The 14,171-nt window shown below is 25.9% G+C and overlaps 3 protein-coding genes across 5 annotated transcripts; 1 reads left to right on the top strand and 2 right to left on the bottom strand.

Moving 5' to 3' along the window:
• Positions 1-491: 491 nt before the first annotated feature.
• LOC148237771 (uncharacterized) lies at positions 492-2,459 on the bottom strand. Of its 3 annotated transcripts, none has more exons than XM_088205476.1 (7): positions 2,334-2,459; positions 2,193-2,269; positions 1,943-2,123; positions 1,147-1,872; positions 989-1,083; positions 749-926; positions 492-672 (listed from the first exon to the last, which is right to left on the bottom strand). In XM_088205476.1, the coding sequence occupies exons 1-4, from the start codon at positions 2,340-2,342 to the stop codon at positions 1,840-1,842; spliced, it is 300 nt and encodes a 99-aa protein (XP_088061602.1). In that variant the 5' UTR covers positions 2,343-2,459; the 3' UTR covers positions 492-672; positions 749-926; positions 989-1,083; positions 1,147-1,839. The 3 variants fall into 3 exon arrangements, with proteins under 3 accessions (XP_088061602.1, XP_088061603.1, XP_088061601.1); XM_088205477.1 differs by having other exon boundaries at positions 749-909; XM_088205475.1 differs by lacking the exons at positions 1,943-2,123; positions 2,193-2,269; positions 2,334-2,459 and having other exon boundaries at positions 1,147-1,277.
• A 220-nt stretch (positions 2,460-2,679) lies between these two features.
• Positions 2,680-6,827, bottom strand: LOC148237770 (endocuticle structural glycoprotein SgAbd-2-like). The gene is made up of 5 exons (XM_088205472.1): positions 6,783-6,827; positions 4,084-4,274; positions 3,491-3,581; positions 3,063-3,138; positions 2,680-2,990 (listed from the first exon to the last, which is right to left on the bottom strand). Exons 1-5 carry the CDS (start codon positions 6,792-6,794, stop codon positions 2,788-2,790), a joined length of 573 nt encoding a protein of 190 aa, XP_088061598.1. The 5' UTR covers positions 6,795-6,827; the 3' UTR covers positions 2,680-2,787.
• Positions 6,828-11,991: 5,164 nt separating this feature from the next.
• LOC148237769 (endocuticle structural glycoprotein SgAbd-2-like) lies at positions 11,992-14,021 on the top strand. The gene is made up of 4 exons (XM_088205441.1): positions 11,992-12,151; positions 12,213-12,343; positions 13,451-13,526; positions 13,596-14,021. Exons 1-4 carry the CDS (start codon positions 12,143-12,145, stop codon positions 13,782-13,784), a joined length of 405 nt encoding a protein of 134 aa, XP_088061567.1. The 5' UTR covers positions 11,992-12,142; the 3' UTR covers positions 13,785-14,021.
• The last annotated feature ends 150 nt before the right edge of the window (positions 14,022-14,171 follow it).

The following is a 14,171-nucleotide window of genomic DNA, read 5'->3' as shown; positions in this document are numbered from 1 at the left end:
AAAGTCGTAAGGTAATACATGAGAATAACTTAAAAATTAAAAGCGATTAAAGTAGTAAGACAATGATGCATTTTATCCCTGATCTAAAATTATACACGGTAATTTATTATGCAAAGGTGGAATAATAATGCTTAGACGTACTCACTTAGGTTTGCAGATGACTCTTATAGCAAATAACAAGAAAACACTTCAACAAATCCATACTAACAACAAATTAATATCTAATTATTTGTATTATTATTGTTTAAGAATATTATTAAATATTTATTGCCTTTAATAGCAATTACTATATACATTTTATTTTTGGTGGTTTCTACGGTTTATATTTTATTATAATAGTATTTAATTATGTTTATTCAATTTTGGATTGACTATTATTATTTTATTTGAGTACTTAGTAATAAATGTATTAAATATAATTATTTTATTTATAAATAATAATTTTCTATATTATTTATACGTACTATATACATAAATAAAAATAAAAGCAATTTTATTACTAAATAAAAATATATTTTTAAGAACTTTAATTGCTACATTTTAAACAAAACCCAATTAAAATACCATATACCTTTATTATTGTGTATATATTGTAGTAATATACGCTTTTTAAAAAATCCTGTACTAGCCTAATAAGTGTCCCAATTGCGCATATACATGTGGAGGTATCTCCTAAAAAGTAAGGTAGTTTACAACTTAATATTTAAATGTAATATTATCGTATTGAATTAATAAGTTATATACATACTGAATTTGATTTTGTAATATTCTCTTCATTAGCTTCAGATTTATTTACATCATTTGTATACTTATCAGTATAATTAATTTCATCAGGACCAGTGCTTAATGGAGTTTGAGCTTCCATAGGAGTTTCCATATATTCACGAATATTACGTTTAATTCTTAAAACTTTGTCCGCATCATAGCTTTAATGTTTAAATAAATACTTATATATAAATATTATTATTTATTAAGATTTGAAACTTACGACAAATTAGGTGTTCCTTCGCCATCGTTTAATTTTTCATATTTATTTACCGGAATACTCAATGCAAGGTTAAATATAAACAGTAAATATAATGCCTAAAAATCGTATACAAAACAATGTATTATTTTATTAATATGATTATGCATAAATTACCTTACAGTTTTCATTTTTTATCCCGGTGATAAGATGAAGATGCTACTTCAACGAATTTTAGAAACATATAATGCAGACAAATTTGATTCATTTATATTTATAACTTAAGGAAAACCTTGACAATAACATTAGACGATGACCATCAAAAACTAGCAAAATAAAAAACATATTAAAGAAAACTTTTAGTGTTTTATTTTAAGTGTAACTTTATTATAATTTTATGCAATACTGTTATATAAATATAAATATTATTATTAGCTTTAAATTATTAAACATTGGAAAAATGCAGTAAGATTTTGTTGTATTGTTACTACATCTGTTGTTCAATGATAGAATTATTTTAATCAATTTAATGTCAGTATTCCAATTTATTCTTAAGTAATTATTGAGTAAAAATAATTTTTACGAAAAACATTTATTATATTTATATAAACAAAAAGCATTTTATTAAATAAATTTTTCAGTAAATTATATAAATCTATTTTTTACGAAAATAAAACAATTTTCATTGCAAATTTTACATTTTCATGAATACGTATTTAATCCATTAAATTTAAACATTTTACAAGTATGATATCATGCATTGAATTAATAAATTAATAAGAAATGCTTTTAAATACATTTTTTGAACCTTATTGTTTTATTTTAAATTAACAAAATAAAATATAATATAGGTATTTATTCATCTTTCAATCTACCTACATACTTTTTATTTCTTCTAATAGCTGCATCTTAAAAAAATAAATATTTTTATATTACGATACAGCAATCTAATATAAATATTTAATTAATTTAACTTACTGAATAAATCATCGTAATTTGCTCTTCTTCGGTTTCAGAATCATATTCATCATCTGTATACTTATCAGTATAAGTAATTTCATCAGTATCAACCCTTATTGTAGTTTGCCCTTCGTTAGTAATATCGATAAATTCTGGGATCTCGCGTTCACTTGTATTAATTTCTGTAGAGTTTTCATAGCTGTATAACATAAATTATTATAACATATTTAAATAATATGTTTCTTTATCTTTGTTAAAATGTTCATACCTCAATGCTTTAGACGGAGTAGTATTATCAACTGGAATGCTAAATGCAACGCCAAATATAAATATAAAAATCAATGCCTGAAAGGTAATTAAAAATCTTTAAGATTAATACATTTAAAAATTATTTTTAAGAAACACTCACGGTTTTCATTTTGGTCCTGATGATTAAATGTGAGATATATCTTCAACGAATATTACTAAGAAACAAATCAGACAAACAATGATGCATCCATATTTATATCTTGCATATAAACCTTGACATTTAAATTATACAAGATCAAATAGAAAAAAAAGTTTTATATCCATCATGAAATATATAGTTTGTTATACAATATATGAAATAAAAATATTTTAATTTTTTTGCTACGTTTTTAATAGATGGCAGTAATATTTTGTGTTATGTATGCTTCTATCTATGGTTTAGTATTTAATACAGTAATTAAATAAAATAATATATGTTATATGTGCTTCTATTATATTTTATTCAATCATAATTTATATAAATACATAAATATGCTACAACCTATTTTATAATATAAATGAATAAGGATAAGGCGCGTTTGTCGTTTTATATATTTTTTGATACAAAGTGTCAATTATTTTCTGTTTAGATTTTCAATCCCACGGTTATTATAATTGTTCAATATTGGTGTATTGTATCTTCCGGCGCTATATGGATTGTAAGGGTTGTATGGATTCCTATAGGGCGAATTGAGAAGATTTGGTCTTAATGGATTAATTGCTGGGTTATTAATTAGCCTGCCATCTGATGGAATTCGAATGCTAGTTGGTTGAAAACCTAGAAAATATTATAAATTAAATTAGTAATCAAATATATGTACATATTTTAATTTATATCCAATATACAAACCATTTTCATCAGCTATGTAAGTAACTTGTACAGGTGTACCATCAGGTGATGTATACGAATAACTTCCTTGAACAACCTATAAAATATTATTTTTTTTATATTTCACAAAAAAAAATCAAATCGGTTTAAAAAATATTATAATTTTTTAATAGTAGCATTACTATATAATTTTAATAAATATCCACAATTACAAAAGCATACTGTTTAACATTTATCTTGAAAGTAGAGCATTGGCCAGGAAGCGTTTAAGATTACGTGGTGCATAATAGAAAAGGCTCGTGCATATTACAATATGTATCTATGACTTTAGCTCATTTATTACAAATAATTATTCAAATAAATGCTCATAGCTTTAAATAAGTTATATTAAATGAAGAATATGTAAATATATATTTCACAGGTGACTAATAAATTATATAATTACATACTTGTACGCCCACCGGTTGTCCATCTTTGTCCACAGTCACATCTTTCAAATATCCACTTTCCTCGGCTTGTTTGCCGTCAGCTGTCACGAAGCTAGAGATAAATGCATAAGATAAGACCTTTGCTAATTTCAAATCGATGATTTGTAATGCTCAAACGACGGAGAACAATCAAAAGTATGCAATGTTTTTTTTCTATATATATTTTTTAGGTTCTTCCATACTCCGAAACAATGCATAAGATCTCATATGAAATTAATTAGAGCGTAGAAAATAATTTCCTACTGAGGCTTTATTGTCTAAATGCCGAACGTATGCAAGATACAATCTCATTATAAGTCTATCTATCATAAAGAATGAAAATATGACAAGGTATGTATCGTTTCCAAATAAATTGAAAATACCTGTTTATATCAGATAATGTGGGATTTGATTGTGTTTGAAATGTATGAATTGTAATATATGTATTGCATAGGTGTGATGTATAATTTGTTTGACGAGTCATTTCCGTATTTGCTTATTAATTACCATAAATGCTAATTATTTAACCTTTGTTCTGATGATGAGCGGATATCCCGAATTAAAAAATTAATTACCTATATTTGTAAGATCCGTCGACGTTGATTTCATTGGAGTAGTCCAAAATAGGAACAAAGGGAACGGTGTAGGGATTTGTTGGAGCAAAAGGTACTCCAGGGTTGTAGGGGTTGTTGAAAAATCCAGTTCTTGGAGCAATGGGCTGTTGGGCTGTAGCCATCGAAGCCACCAATAATAAAATGGTTAAATTCTAGAACAAAAACGATATGACTCATTGATATAATTATATTTTCTAAAACAAAAACATATTGCACTATATAAGTATATTTCTTGTAACGCAAAAAAGTTATTGATTTCTATATTAATAAAATTTGCCCAACTTTTGATTAAAAGTGACTTGATAATGTCATTTTTTCTCACCATTATGATATGAACAGTATGCAAATCACACATTTTTAATAGCAAACAATTCTTTAAGAAACATCAAAGTATTCATACAGTTTTTTGTCCTTACTGTAATATTGAAAAAAATATAAAATTAATTAAACTACAAATGTAGTTTAATTAATTTTATATTTTATTATATTATGTAGTTTAATTATTTTATATTTTATTTTATATTTAAAATATTCGACTACTTCAAATGAAGCAGTCGAATATTTTAATTTTTCCTATAATTTTGGCGATCGTAAATTATGATAAAAATACTTTTTTGTTATAAGAAAAAATATTTTTGTTAAATTAGTCAAATAACTATCCTGAAGAACTAATTATTGCAGTTGCACTCTTATTATTATAAAATATATTCATACTATGAAAGTCAATACAGGTTTTATATTACTTTTAAATATAATACAATTTATCAATAAATCATATTTTATTGTCTCAAAAATATTATAAATAAAAATAAATTGCTCCAAATAATGTAAAACTAATATTGCGTCACGATTGACATTTGATTTTAAATTTAAGATACTCATCTTATATTAATCAAAACAATTAAATATAGACAAAGTAAATAAATGAAAATGTAAGATTTGATAAGCAACAGTTTAACTAAAAATTTAAAAAATATTTATTTATAGAAGATAATAAAATATTTAGTTAAAATCGAATATAAAAAAAATATAAATTGAAGATTAATCTACTTATAATATTTTATTTTTAATATTATTGAATTTTTTAGATCATAATACTTTATTATCTCACAAATACACAAATAATTTTAAATATTATAGAACTGAAAATGCGTCACGTTTAACATTTAAGAATAAAATCTGAGGTACAGTTTTTTAATTCTAAACCTATCAATTAAATAATAATTTAATTAGATAAAATTGAATACAAACGTTTAAGCAAATTTTTTGATTTTTTAAGAATTCTAAAATTTCATAAATCATAATAATTTATAGTCCAACAAAAAAACTGTTCGCTTAAAATTTTTCAGAACTGAAAATGCGTCGTATTTCATATTTGAGATACAGATTTGCAACCTATTTTATATTAACCCCAACATTTAAGTAATATGTGTAATATTAAAAATATACATATAATATTAAATAAAATACATTGTAAATATAACATGCTATAATCGACAGAATAAGTCAAATTTAATTTAGAATAAAAACTTAGTAATTAAAGATAAAGTATATAAACTATTTTTTCAATCATTAGCTCATGTTTATTTATTGATTCATAAATATAAAAAAATAATTTGCTTGAAATATTGCAGAAGTGAATTTGAATTACATTTGACATATGAGATAAAATTTGGAAACAGCTTTGCAGCCCATTATATAATTAACAATTAACAATTAAATAATAGGTTAGTTAAATAAAATTAAAATCAATATAATATAAACGACAGTTTAAGTGAAAATTACACATGTTGTAATAGATAATAAAAATTAAAATGCTGTATTTATACAAGATTTATAATTAATTGTAAAAAAATGTTTATAATTCCATAATTTGATGAATATTTATTTTCTCACAAATATACAAAAATTACTGGCTTAAAATATTGCAGATTTGAGGTAAAATTTAAGATACAGATTTGCAACCCAATAATAGTTTGATTAGAAGAAAAAAAAACATGAAAGGTAACATACTAACATATTGAAAATAAATGATCTATAAAATTCGTTTACAGCTAATCATTAATAGTATATTTTTATAAATTCGCAAATTCATTGGATCATTTTTTAATTACAAAATTTGATAAGTCATATTGTTTTATTGTTTCACAAATATACAAAAATAATTTGCGTTTGATATTTCAAAGATAATTTCAGATACAGATTAAAAATTAATTTTATAATATTTTTAACAAATAAATAAAAGTTTAATTAGATAAAATAAAATAACATATACTTTTCAGATATGTTACCTTACCTTACTATGAATAATTAAAATTTATTAGTTGAATATAAAAAATTAGGTTCAGTTACTATCGACAAAAAATAATAAAAAAAAAATATTTTTTTTAAAACCATACATTGATTAAAATATTTAACATTATAATTTGTCATTATTTTTAGTTTGGAATATTTTATAAAACATATGTTTATGTTAAATATTTTTTAATTTTTTAATACAATTTATTATAATAATATAATTGTATTTAAATATGTGCAAACTAAATTTTTTAACAAATACTTTTAAAGATAAAATAAAATTAAAGTCAACAAAAATATACTTAAATAGTAAATTATAACTAATAATATAAAATAAAAATAAATATATTGTTTTAACTTACATATTTGTTCATTTTTCCGAAGGGTTGTCTATACACGATGGTGTGCTTGCGGTGATATTTGGCGAACTGAAGATACGGTCGTCTTCCTCAATATTTATATATGACTAGGATCTATTATCCAGTATGATAAACGAATACATTACAGACACACACCGTGCTCTTGGCTCATCATCATCATTAACCATAACACCAGTAATTTTTGCATCTCGTATTAGAATCGAAGCATGCTTGAGAGCTTGCGTGGTTTTAAACGCCGCAGAAAAGCTCGCATCCAATAAATGCCAGTGCTGTTAAGATAATTCGTTAAATTGTTCTGAAGTACTTTTAACAAAATATAACTAGACTATTTCGTACTCTTACGCCTATCGCAACAAAGTCCCCGTTTAAGTAATTACTTGTGTATTTGAAGATTTGCATAATTCATGACCAAATTTTTATTAATTAACACGACGGAAATGTGAGAATTTCATTTATTAAATGACTATTTTACTTATTCTAAACGAAACGGCATGAGAAACTCGCCTAATTAATTGCACGTAACAATTGTTCCTTTATGTTGAAGCGCTATATTTCATCAAAAGTGTAAGTAATAAATTGTCATATGGGAATTGTTTTTTTTTTAAGAAAATGTTACGCGAAAGTAAATAAATAGATATAATACTTTTAATTTATAGCTCCTGGTCTCACACTATTTTTACATAGTATTTAAAATAAGTATGTACGTTAATTTAAAACAATAAACCGTTTATTAAATTCAATTGTATTCGCCAATGTTTATTACTATCTAACATCAAACAACCATGAAAATGAGGTTTCAATTTAATTAGGTATTAATGACTATACCTAAACGATTTATTACGATATCCGATTACAAATATATATGTAGAACTGTATAATATTGCAATATATCAATTTATAAACACTATAATCGAATTATAATCTAAATTTAATCATTTTATAATATAGGGTTATTTCAACCTAAAGTTCAATCAAATGTTCGACATATTTACTAAACATTATGTCGATCTTCAGACGTAAACATTAATCTTATCGAGACAGAATAAATTAGTTCGTGCTCGTTTACAACGAAAACACTATTTAGTAATTATTTTCCATGCATTGTAAATATATTGATTATAATAAAATACGGTAAATATCTTTTAATATATTATTTTATTTTACGAAATACGTCTATTATATTAATCACATTTTTAATATCTATATTAAATTATTAACTTGGTACACCATATATCAATGCTGGAACACTGTATATAGGAATTGTTGGAGTTAAATCATTTTCATTGTGATGAATATCGATTGTATATCCACTGGATGGTACATCAATACCTACACCACCTTCAACTTCGGCGTGATCTGAAGATCCATCGTGGTGGAGATCGATAGTATAAGCTTGTGATTGAACGTGAGATTCGTGATCATGTATGTTAGTATTGAAAATATCAAGTGGTTTACAATCAATTACTTCACCCTCAACGTGGGGCAAAGATGGTTCAATATAATCTGGAGTAATGTGGCTCTCTATAGACCCATCGTGATGGATATCAATAGAATAAGCTTGTGATGGTGCGTGAGATTCGTGGTGTGACTCAATATGTTCAAATGCTGGAACGTGTTCATCGTGATGGATGTCAATGTTGAAGGCTTGGGATGGTACGTGATGCGAGGATACATCATCGTGTCCTAAAGTAGAGGGATGTGACTCAACATGACCAACTGTGGGAACGCTTTCATCATGATGGATGTCAATATTGAAAGCTTGAGATGGTACATCAACAATTAAATCTCCTTCAACATGATGCGAGGATGTATCAGCATGTTCTTGAGTAAAATGACTGTCTACATGTCCTTCGTGGGGAAGATTAATCTCGACTCCAGCGGCAGGAACGTCAACATGCCCATCGTGGTGAAGATCAATGGTAAATGCTTGTGATGGTACACCAGCCACTTCACCCCCATGGTGCTCTGTTTCTACGAACGATGGTTTCAACAGTCCGATAGCTGGGTGGTCGTGCACAGAGCCGTCTTCGTGAATATCAATAGAATAAGCTTGAGATAAAGTGTCATGAGAAGGAACAATATCTGAAACAACGATAGGTTTATCTATCAACGATGAATCAGAATCGTGGAGGTCGATCACAAATGCGTGAGAAGGGCCAGGATGCTGTGGTTGTGTGATTGTTGGTATAAACCCAAGGTTGACTTCATTGTTTGGGGGCAATCCATATTCATCGGACCGCACCAAAACGGTACACACCAAAAGTGCAAATATCTAAAATAAAAACACGAATATAAAAAAACAAAATTTTTATAGAGTAATTTATTGTTATGAACTTACTACTTTCATGATGACTGTCACAATGATTTTCCTGATAATTTGCGTGTATATTTATAATAAATATTGAATATAGCTAATGAGATAATTTCTTAATTAGCACTTGATTATATGTGATTTACCTTGAGTGGTAAGTCTGACTCAATTAATTGATTACATTTTTCGTAATAGATTTTTCAAGTGACGAGTTTAATGATATATAATATACGCAAATTATTTTGCGCTAATTTGTATATGGAGTGAAAATTTCTCATCTTTGCGTACAACAGATCACAGGCAATAATCTGCATGGCGTTAATAAACGCCAATCGTCTGCGGCGTGACCTTACCAAGTCAATATAATGAAAAGTTATAGAAGATTAAAAGGTATTTGCCCTTTCCCGTTCGGTACTGGAGCAGCTTTATATAGGGAGAATAATAGTGAAGCTTGAAATTGTTATTGCCAATTTCAAAATATGAATCGTGTAGTGTGAGAACAAAGACGAATAATGTTTTGGTTATGCACTTATAATGATATGATTATTTTTAATGTATACAATCGAATCCCACGTGCGATAGACCAAACGTTATAACGTTTAATTAATCAACGAAAACTATTGTGAATATATTTTCGCATAACGCAATTTTAAAGGTAAAAATTATGTAAGTGCACACAATATGAGGAGGAGATTTACATAATCGGTTATTTGTAATTACGCCCACACATTATTGAACCGATCTCTTCTTGTGCGCCAAGTCGAAGGGTAGACGATGAACTTTGTTAGAAGTGATAATTTACAATGAGAATTAGAAGGATCCTCCTACTTAATCGAACTTATAAAATCTTAACTATGAAAACTTTGCAACTTTTAAATGTTAACTGATATTTTTATCATAGTGCAAAATTATTTTCATGTAATCATATATTTCACAAATACGTACTTACAAATATTATAGCAAAAATCATTAGAAAGTTGTCTATATCACATAGAAAGAATTATATATTTAAAATAGAAATATTACAAAATGAATCTGATTCCAATTATTGAATATAATTAAAAATTAACTATTTCTGTTGAAATAATTACAAAGAGTAGAAATAATATTGTTGTGTTTTATATAACCAGACATAGACGATTTTATTATTTTTATGAACGATTACATATTAACAACTTTAAACCTAAAAAATATTTATTAACTAAATTTATTACATATCTTAATTCAGCATTTACACATATGTAAGTTTTTTTTATATTAATTTAGTCAATAAATCGTTGTTGAGTTTTTTTATATATAATACATATATATGATATCAGTGACTGAAACCTAAAAGTCGTAGAGTACAAATTTAATATAGATAATATTTTTCAATTTCTATCGTGTCTGAGATATCGTAATTAATGTTTATTATATAATCAATTATTAATGATTAGATATTTCTCGATTTTTCTAATCTCACGAATAAATGTCCGGATTAAATAAAAAATTAAAAATAAATATAATATAATATATTTCATTGATTTTCATTGATTTTATTTTGGTGTCCCGCTACTTACTTTCTAATTATTGAATGTATTTATCTAATTGTAACGCATTGGGTTTACCCCTGTCATGTTTTAATAGAAAATATATTATTAAATATCCAATAGATCATTACTCTTTAAGTTTTCTGATGTTATTCTAATCTTACGGATGAATAAAGCGATGAATTATCAGATATACATATGTATATTTTATTACATGTTATTTAATAGCATAATATATATTTTCTCGCGCTTGTAAATTAAATTAAAAGCGTTTCGACTATGTTTTGACTTAATAATTTAGTCAAATTTTTTAATGGAGAATTGAATTGATTAATCTGATAGAACGATATTTTTTATAAAGGTGTTAAAAAAGTATGTACTTTTTTATTTTTAGGTACAGCAAAAATATATTTTTATAAAATTATTGGATTATAACTTTTATACTAAAATTATCGATAGATATATATTGAATTCATATTTTTATTAAATTACCTTATAACATATGATATTTATCATTAAAAATAAAATAGATTTTTTTGTAAAAAAATAGCAAAAATTACTAGCTGTATCAAAACAGATTTGTAATAAGCATTTAATGTAATTTTGCCTATTGATAGAGTGATGATTATATTTCTTTTAATTATTTACAATTACGTTAATATTAAAATCACTGGTCCAAAATGTAGAAGTCATTTTTAATTCACAAAGTGATTGTTTGACAAAAGTTTCCTTATGCTCCAATAATGTTTTAATTACGTAATAGTAATAGTTTTAATTTATTTATCCAGCATTTATGGTTAAAATGGGTGTTTCTATATACGAGTTTAATTAATGAATAATTAATTATTTCACTTTATTAATTTGAAGGTTGACATGGACACGTATTATTAATGTTTTTTAGCAGTAAAGGTATGAGAATGATAACTCGCTACATATGTCAGATTTATATAAAATTGAAGTATAATATATTGCAATAAAGCCGCTATTGTATAGAGTTACTAATGACTTGTATATTGTCAATTCTATTTTATTACAATCAATCAAAGCGTCGTCATTGACATTAAAAGAAATGAGGAAATGCAATCAAAGCAAAGTTCGCAATACGACTCATCCCCCTAGACCTTGGCGCTACTTTCAAAATGGGCGCATCTCTCGCGATTGAAAAATCTAAATCATGACCTTAAGATTCGTATCTGAGAGCAGACAAAGGGGTCATCACCTGTCTCTGCGCAAACTTTTGATAGCATGTCGAAACCTTCATAGTCCTGGGAATGCGCTAGGTGTAGATCCGATGGAGCGGAGGTGTGCAATACCATCCTCATCCGACCAACACCATTCACTATAAATAACAATGTAATCCATGCCATACACTTCAGACTCCATTGTTATATTCGCGTTTGAGGACCACCGTCGGAATATAAGCTAAAGCCGTAATCCGCAACGGTTTATTAGCGATCAGATTTTCGGATCAGAACCATCAGAGATCAGACCTCAGCTTCAAGATGAGAACTGTGAGTAGTGACAATTTTTAGAATAATTTTTAAAACATAAAAATAACGTTATTGCGTTCAGATTTCAGCATTCGTCGTGTTTTGCGTGTTGGCAGTTTCAGCTCAAAGGCAGCAATATGGAGGTTCACTGAAGGATGTTCCAATTCTGAAATACAACAGTGAATCTAACGTGGATGGATCCTATAGATACAAGTATACAATTAATATCTTATCGTATATAAATATGCTTACAAAAAGTATGAAACATATTAATTATATATAGATAAAATTAACTTTAGATATAATTATATATTATTCAACACGTTACTTTTTTGAGATGTAAGGGCTTCGGTACGCGCCTTTTTTTACTCACATCTCGTTTGCCGACGTTTCGACCACTGATGTTGGAGTCATCATCTAGGGCGTAATCTTAATCTTAACTCAGCCGCCATACTTTTTAGCTGCGTTGTCTTTGATTCGATTTTGTGTTTTGCTATTTTAAAAAATAAATGAAGATATTACATTTAAACTTATTTTTCTATATTTCGGCTGTGATGTTACAGCCATGGTCACGAATTTTTCGTGATGAATCCCGAGATTCCAATAATATTAATACTTACGAATCAAAATTTATTTATTAAATATATATATATATATATATATATATATATATATATATATATATATATATATATATATATCCGTAGCCAATATTGATCAAAAATATATATCTCGCGATAAAAATTTAAAATCTAATATATATTATTAAAATTAGACTATTTTTCATTCACACAAAATTTAATAAAAATATAAGTATTTTCAACCAATAATTACCAGAACAATAGATCAGTGGAAGTCAATGATTAAAACCGAAAAAAGCAGGGTTCGAATCCGATATAGATCCTAGGGTTTTTCGATTTTTTTGTCTATGAGATTAGAATATTTGATCATCACATATTAGGTTTCCCTAATCTCACGGAAACATATCGTAATGAATAATTAAATAATTATGCTAGGTCATGACAGTTATTAATTGTAAATTTTATTAATATTTAATAAAAAATATTATTAATATACAGACTAATTTCTGTCTTTTTCACTTAGTTGTTATTGATTGTTATTTATTATATTTAACTAGTTGAATTAGTAGAATTGTTTATAACTAACTATCTATATATCGAATAATATTTTTGAAACCTTCTTCAGACTTTCAATAAATATTTTTTTTATTAAATAGCTAGATTAGGTTTTAATAATAGTTATAAATATTTATATTTAAACACCTTAACATTTAACATATATGTTTTTAATAAATTCTAGCTACGAAACTGGTAACGGTATTAGAGCTCAAGAAGATGGCTTTTTGAAAAATCGTGGATCTCAGGCAGAGGCTCAAGTAATTTCCATTGCTTTTATATTATTTTAATAATGTTTGTTTAATTTGTATTTCCAAAATAAATTCAAGGTCATGCAAGGATCGTACTCATACACAGGACCTGATGGTGTAGTGTATACTATAAACTACATTGCTGACGAAAATGGTTTTAGAGCTGAAGGAGCTCATATTCCAACACCACCACCAATTCCAAAGGCAATCAGAGATTCTTTAGCTTATAACGCAGCTCATCCCGAACCTCAAGGTCGTAATTATTAATAATAATAATAATTAAAATACTATCACATTTTAAGGAGCTTTAAAATATTTTCTTTTTAAATATTTGTGATATTTTATAATTTATTTTATTTATACAAAAATGACGACCTGGCAATGATTTATATTTAAAATAACTTTTAACTTATTTACTAATAATATTTTTGTATAATGTAATACTAAATGTGTAAAATGACACAATAAAAATATGCATGAGATCAATTTTATGTTTTTTTAATGATATATTCATTATATAATATAATATATTTAACGAGTGAATATTTTATAATGTAATATTTTTATTAAAAAAATATTCGATAAATTAAAAAGTTTTATTTTTAATGCATAGATGTCAACTTATGTTTTATATTCATTATAAAAATATATGTT

The sequence above is a fragment of the Plectrocnemia conspersa genome, unplaced genomic scaffold, assembly GCF_051122295.1.
Source record: "Plectrocnemia conspersa isolate PC_06_02 unplaced genomic scaffold, ASM5112229v1 ptg000002l, whole genome shotgun sequence".
NCBI lineage: Eukaryota > Metazoa > Arthropoda > Insecta > Trichoptera > Polycentropodidae > Plectrocnemia > Plectrocnemia conspersa.
The sequence above is the reverse complement of the archived record's forward strand: the minus strand, read 5'-3'. Positions and strand labels throughout refer to the sequence as shown.

What these genes read in the sequence shown, in the direction of transcription:
- LOC148237771 (XM_088205475.1), bottom strand. An exon ending in GAAGGAACACCTAATTTGTC is followed by an intron (nt 927 to 988) that starts GTAAGTTTCAAA and finishes TAAACATTAAAG; the next exon opens with CTATGATGCGGACAAAGTTT. An exon ending in ATATTACAAAATCAAATTCA is followed by an intron (nt 673 to 748) that starts GTATGTATATAA and finishes CTTACTTTTTAG; the next exon opens with GAGATACCTCCACATGTATA.
- LOC148237770 (XM_088205472.1), bottom strand. An exon ending in GACGGATCTTACAAATATAG is followed by an intron (nt 3,582 to 4,083) that starts GTAATTAATTTT and finishes ATTTATCTCTAG; the next exon opens with CTTCGTGACAGCTGACGGCA. An exon ending in TTACATAGCTGATGAAAATG is followed by an intron (nt 2,991 to 3,062) that starts GTTTGTATATTG and finishes AATATTTTCTAG; the next exon opens with GTTTTCAACCAACTAGCATT.
- LOC148237769 (XM_088205441.1), top strand. An exon ending in GATGGATCCTATAGATACAA is followed by an intron (nt 12,344 to 13,450) that starts GTATACAATTAA and finishes AATAAATTCTAG; the next exon opens with CTACGAAACTGGTAACGGTA. An exon ending in GATCTCAGGCAGAGGCTCAA is followed by an intron (nt 13,527 to 13,595) that starts GTAATTTCCATT and finishes AATAAATTCAAG; the next exon opens with GTCATGCAAGGATCGTACTC.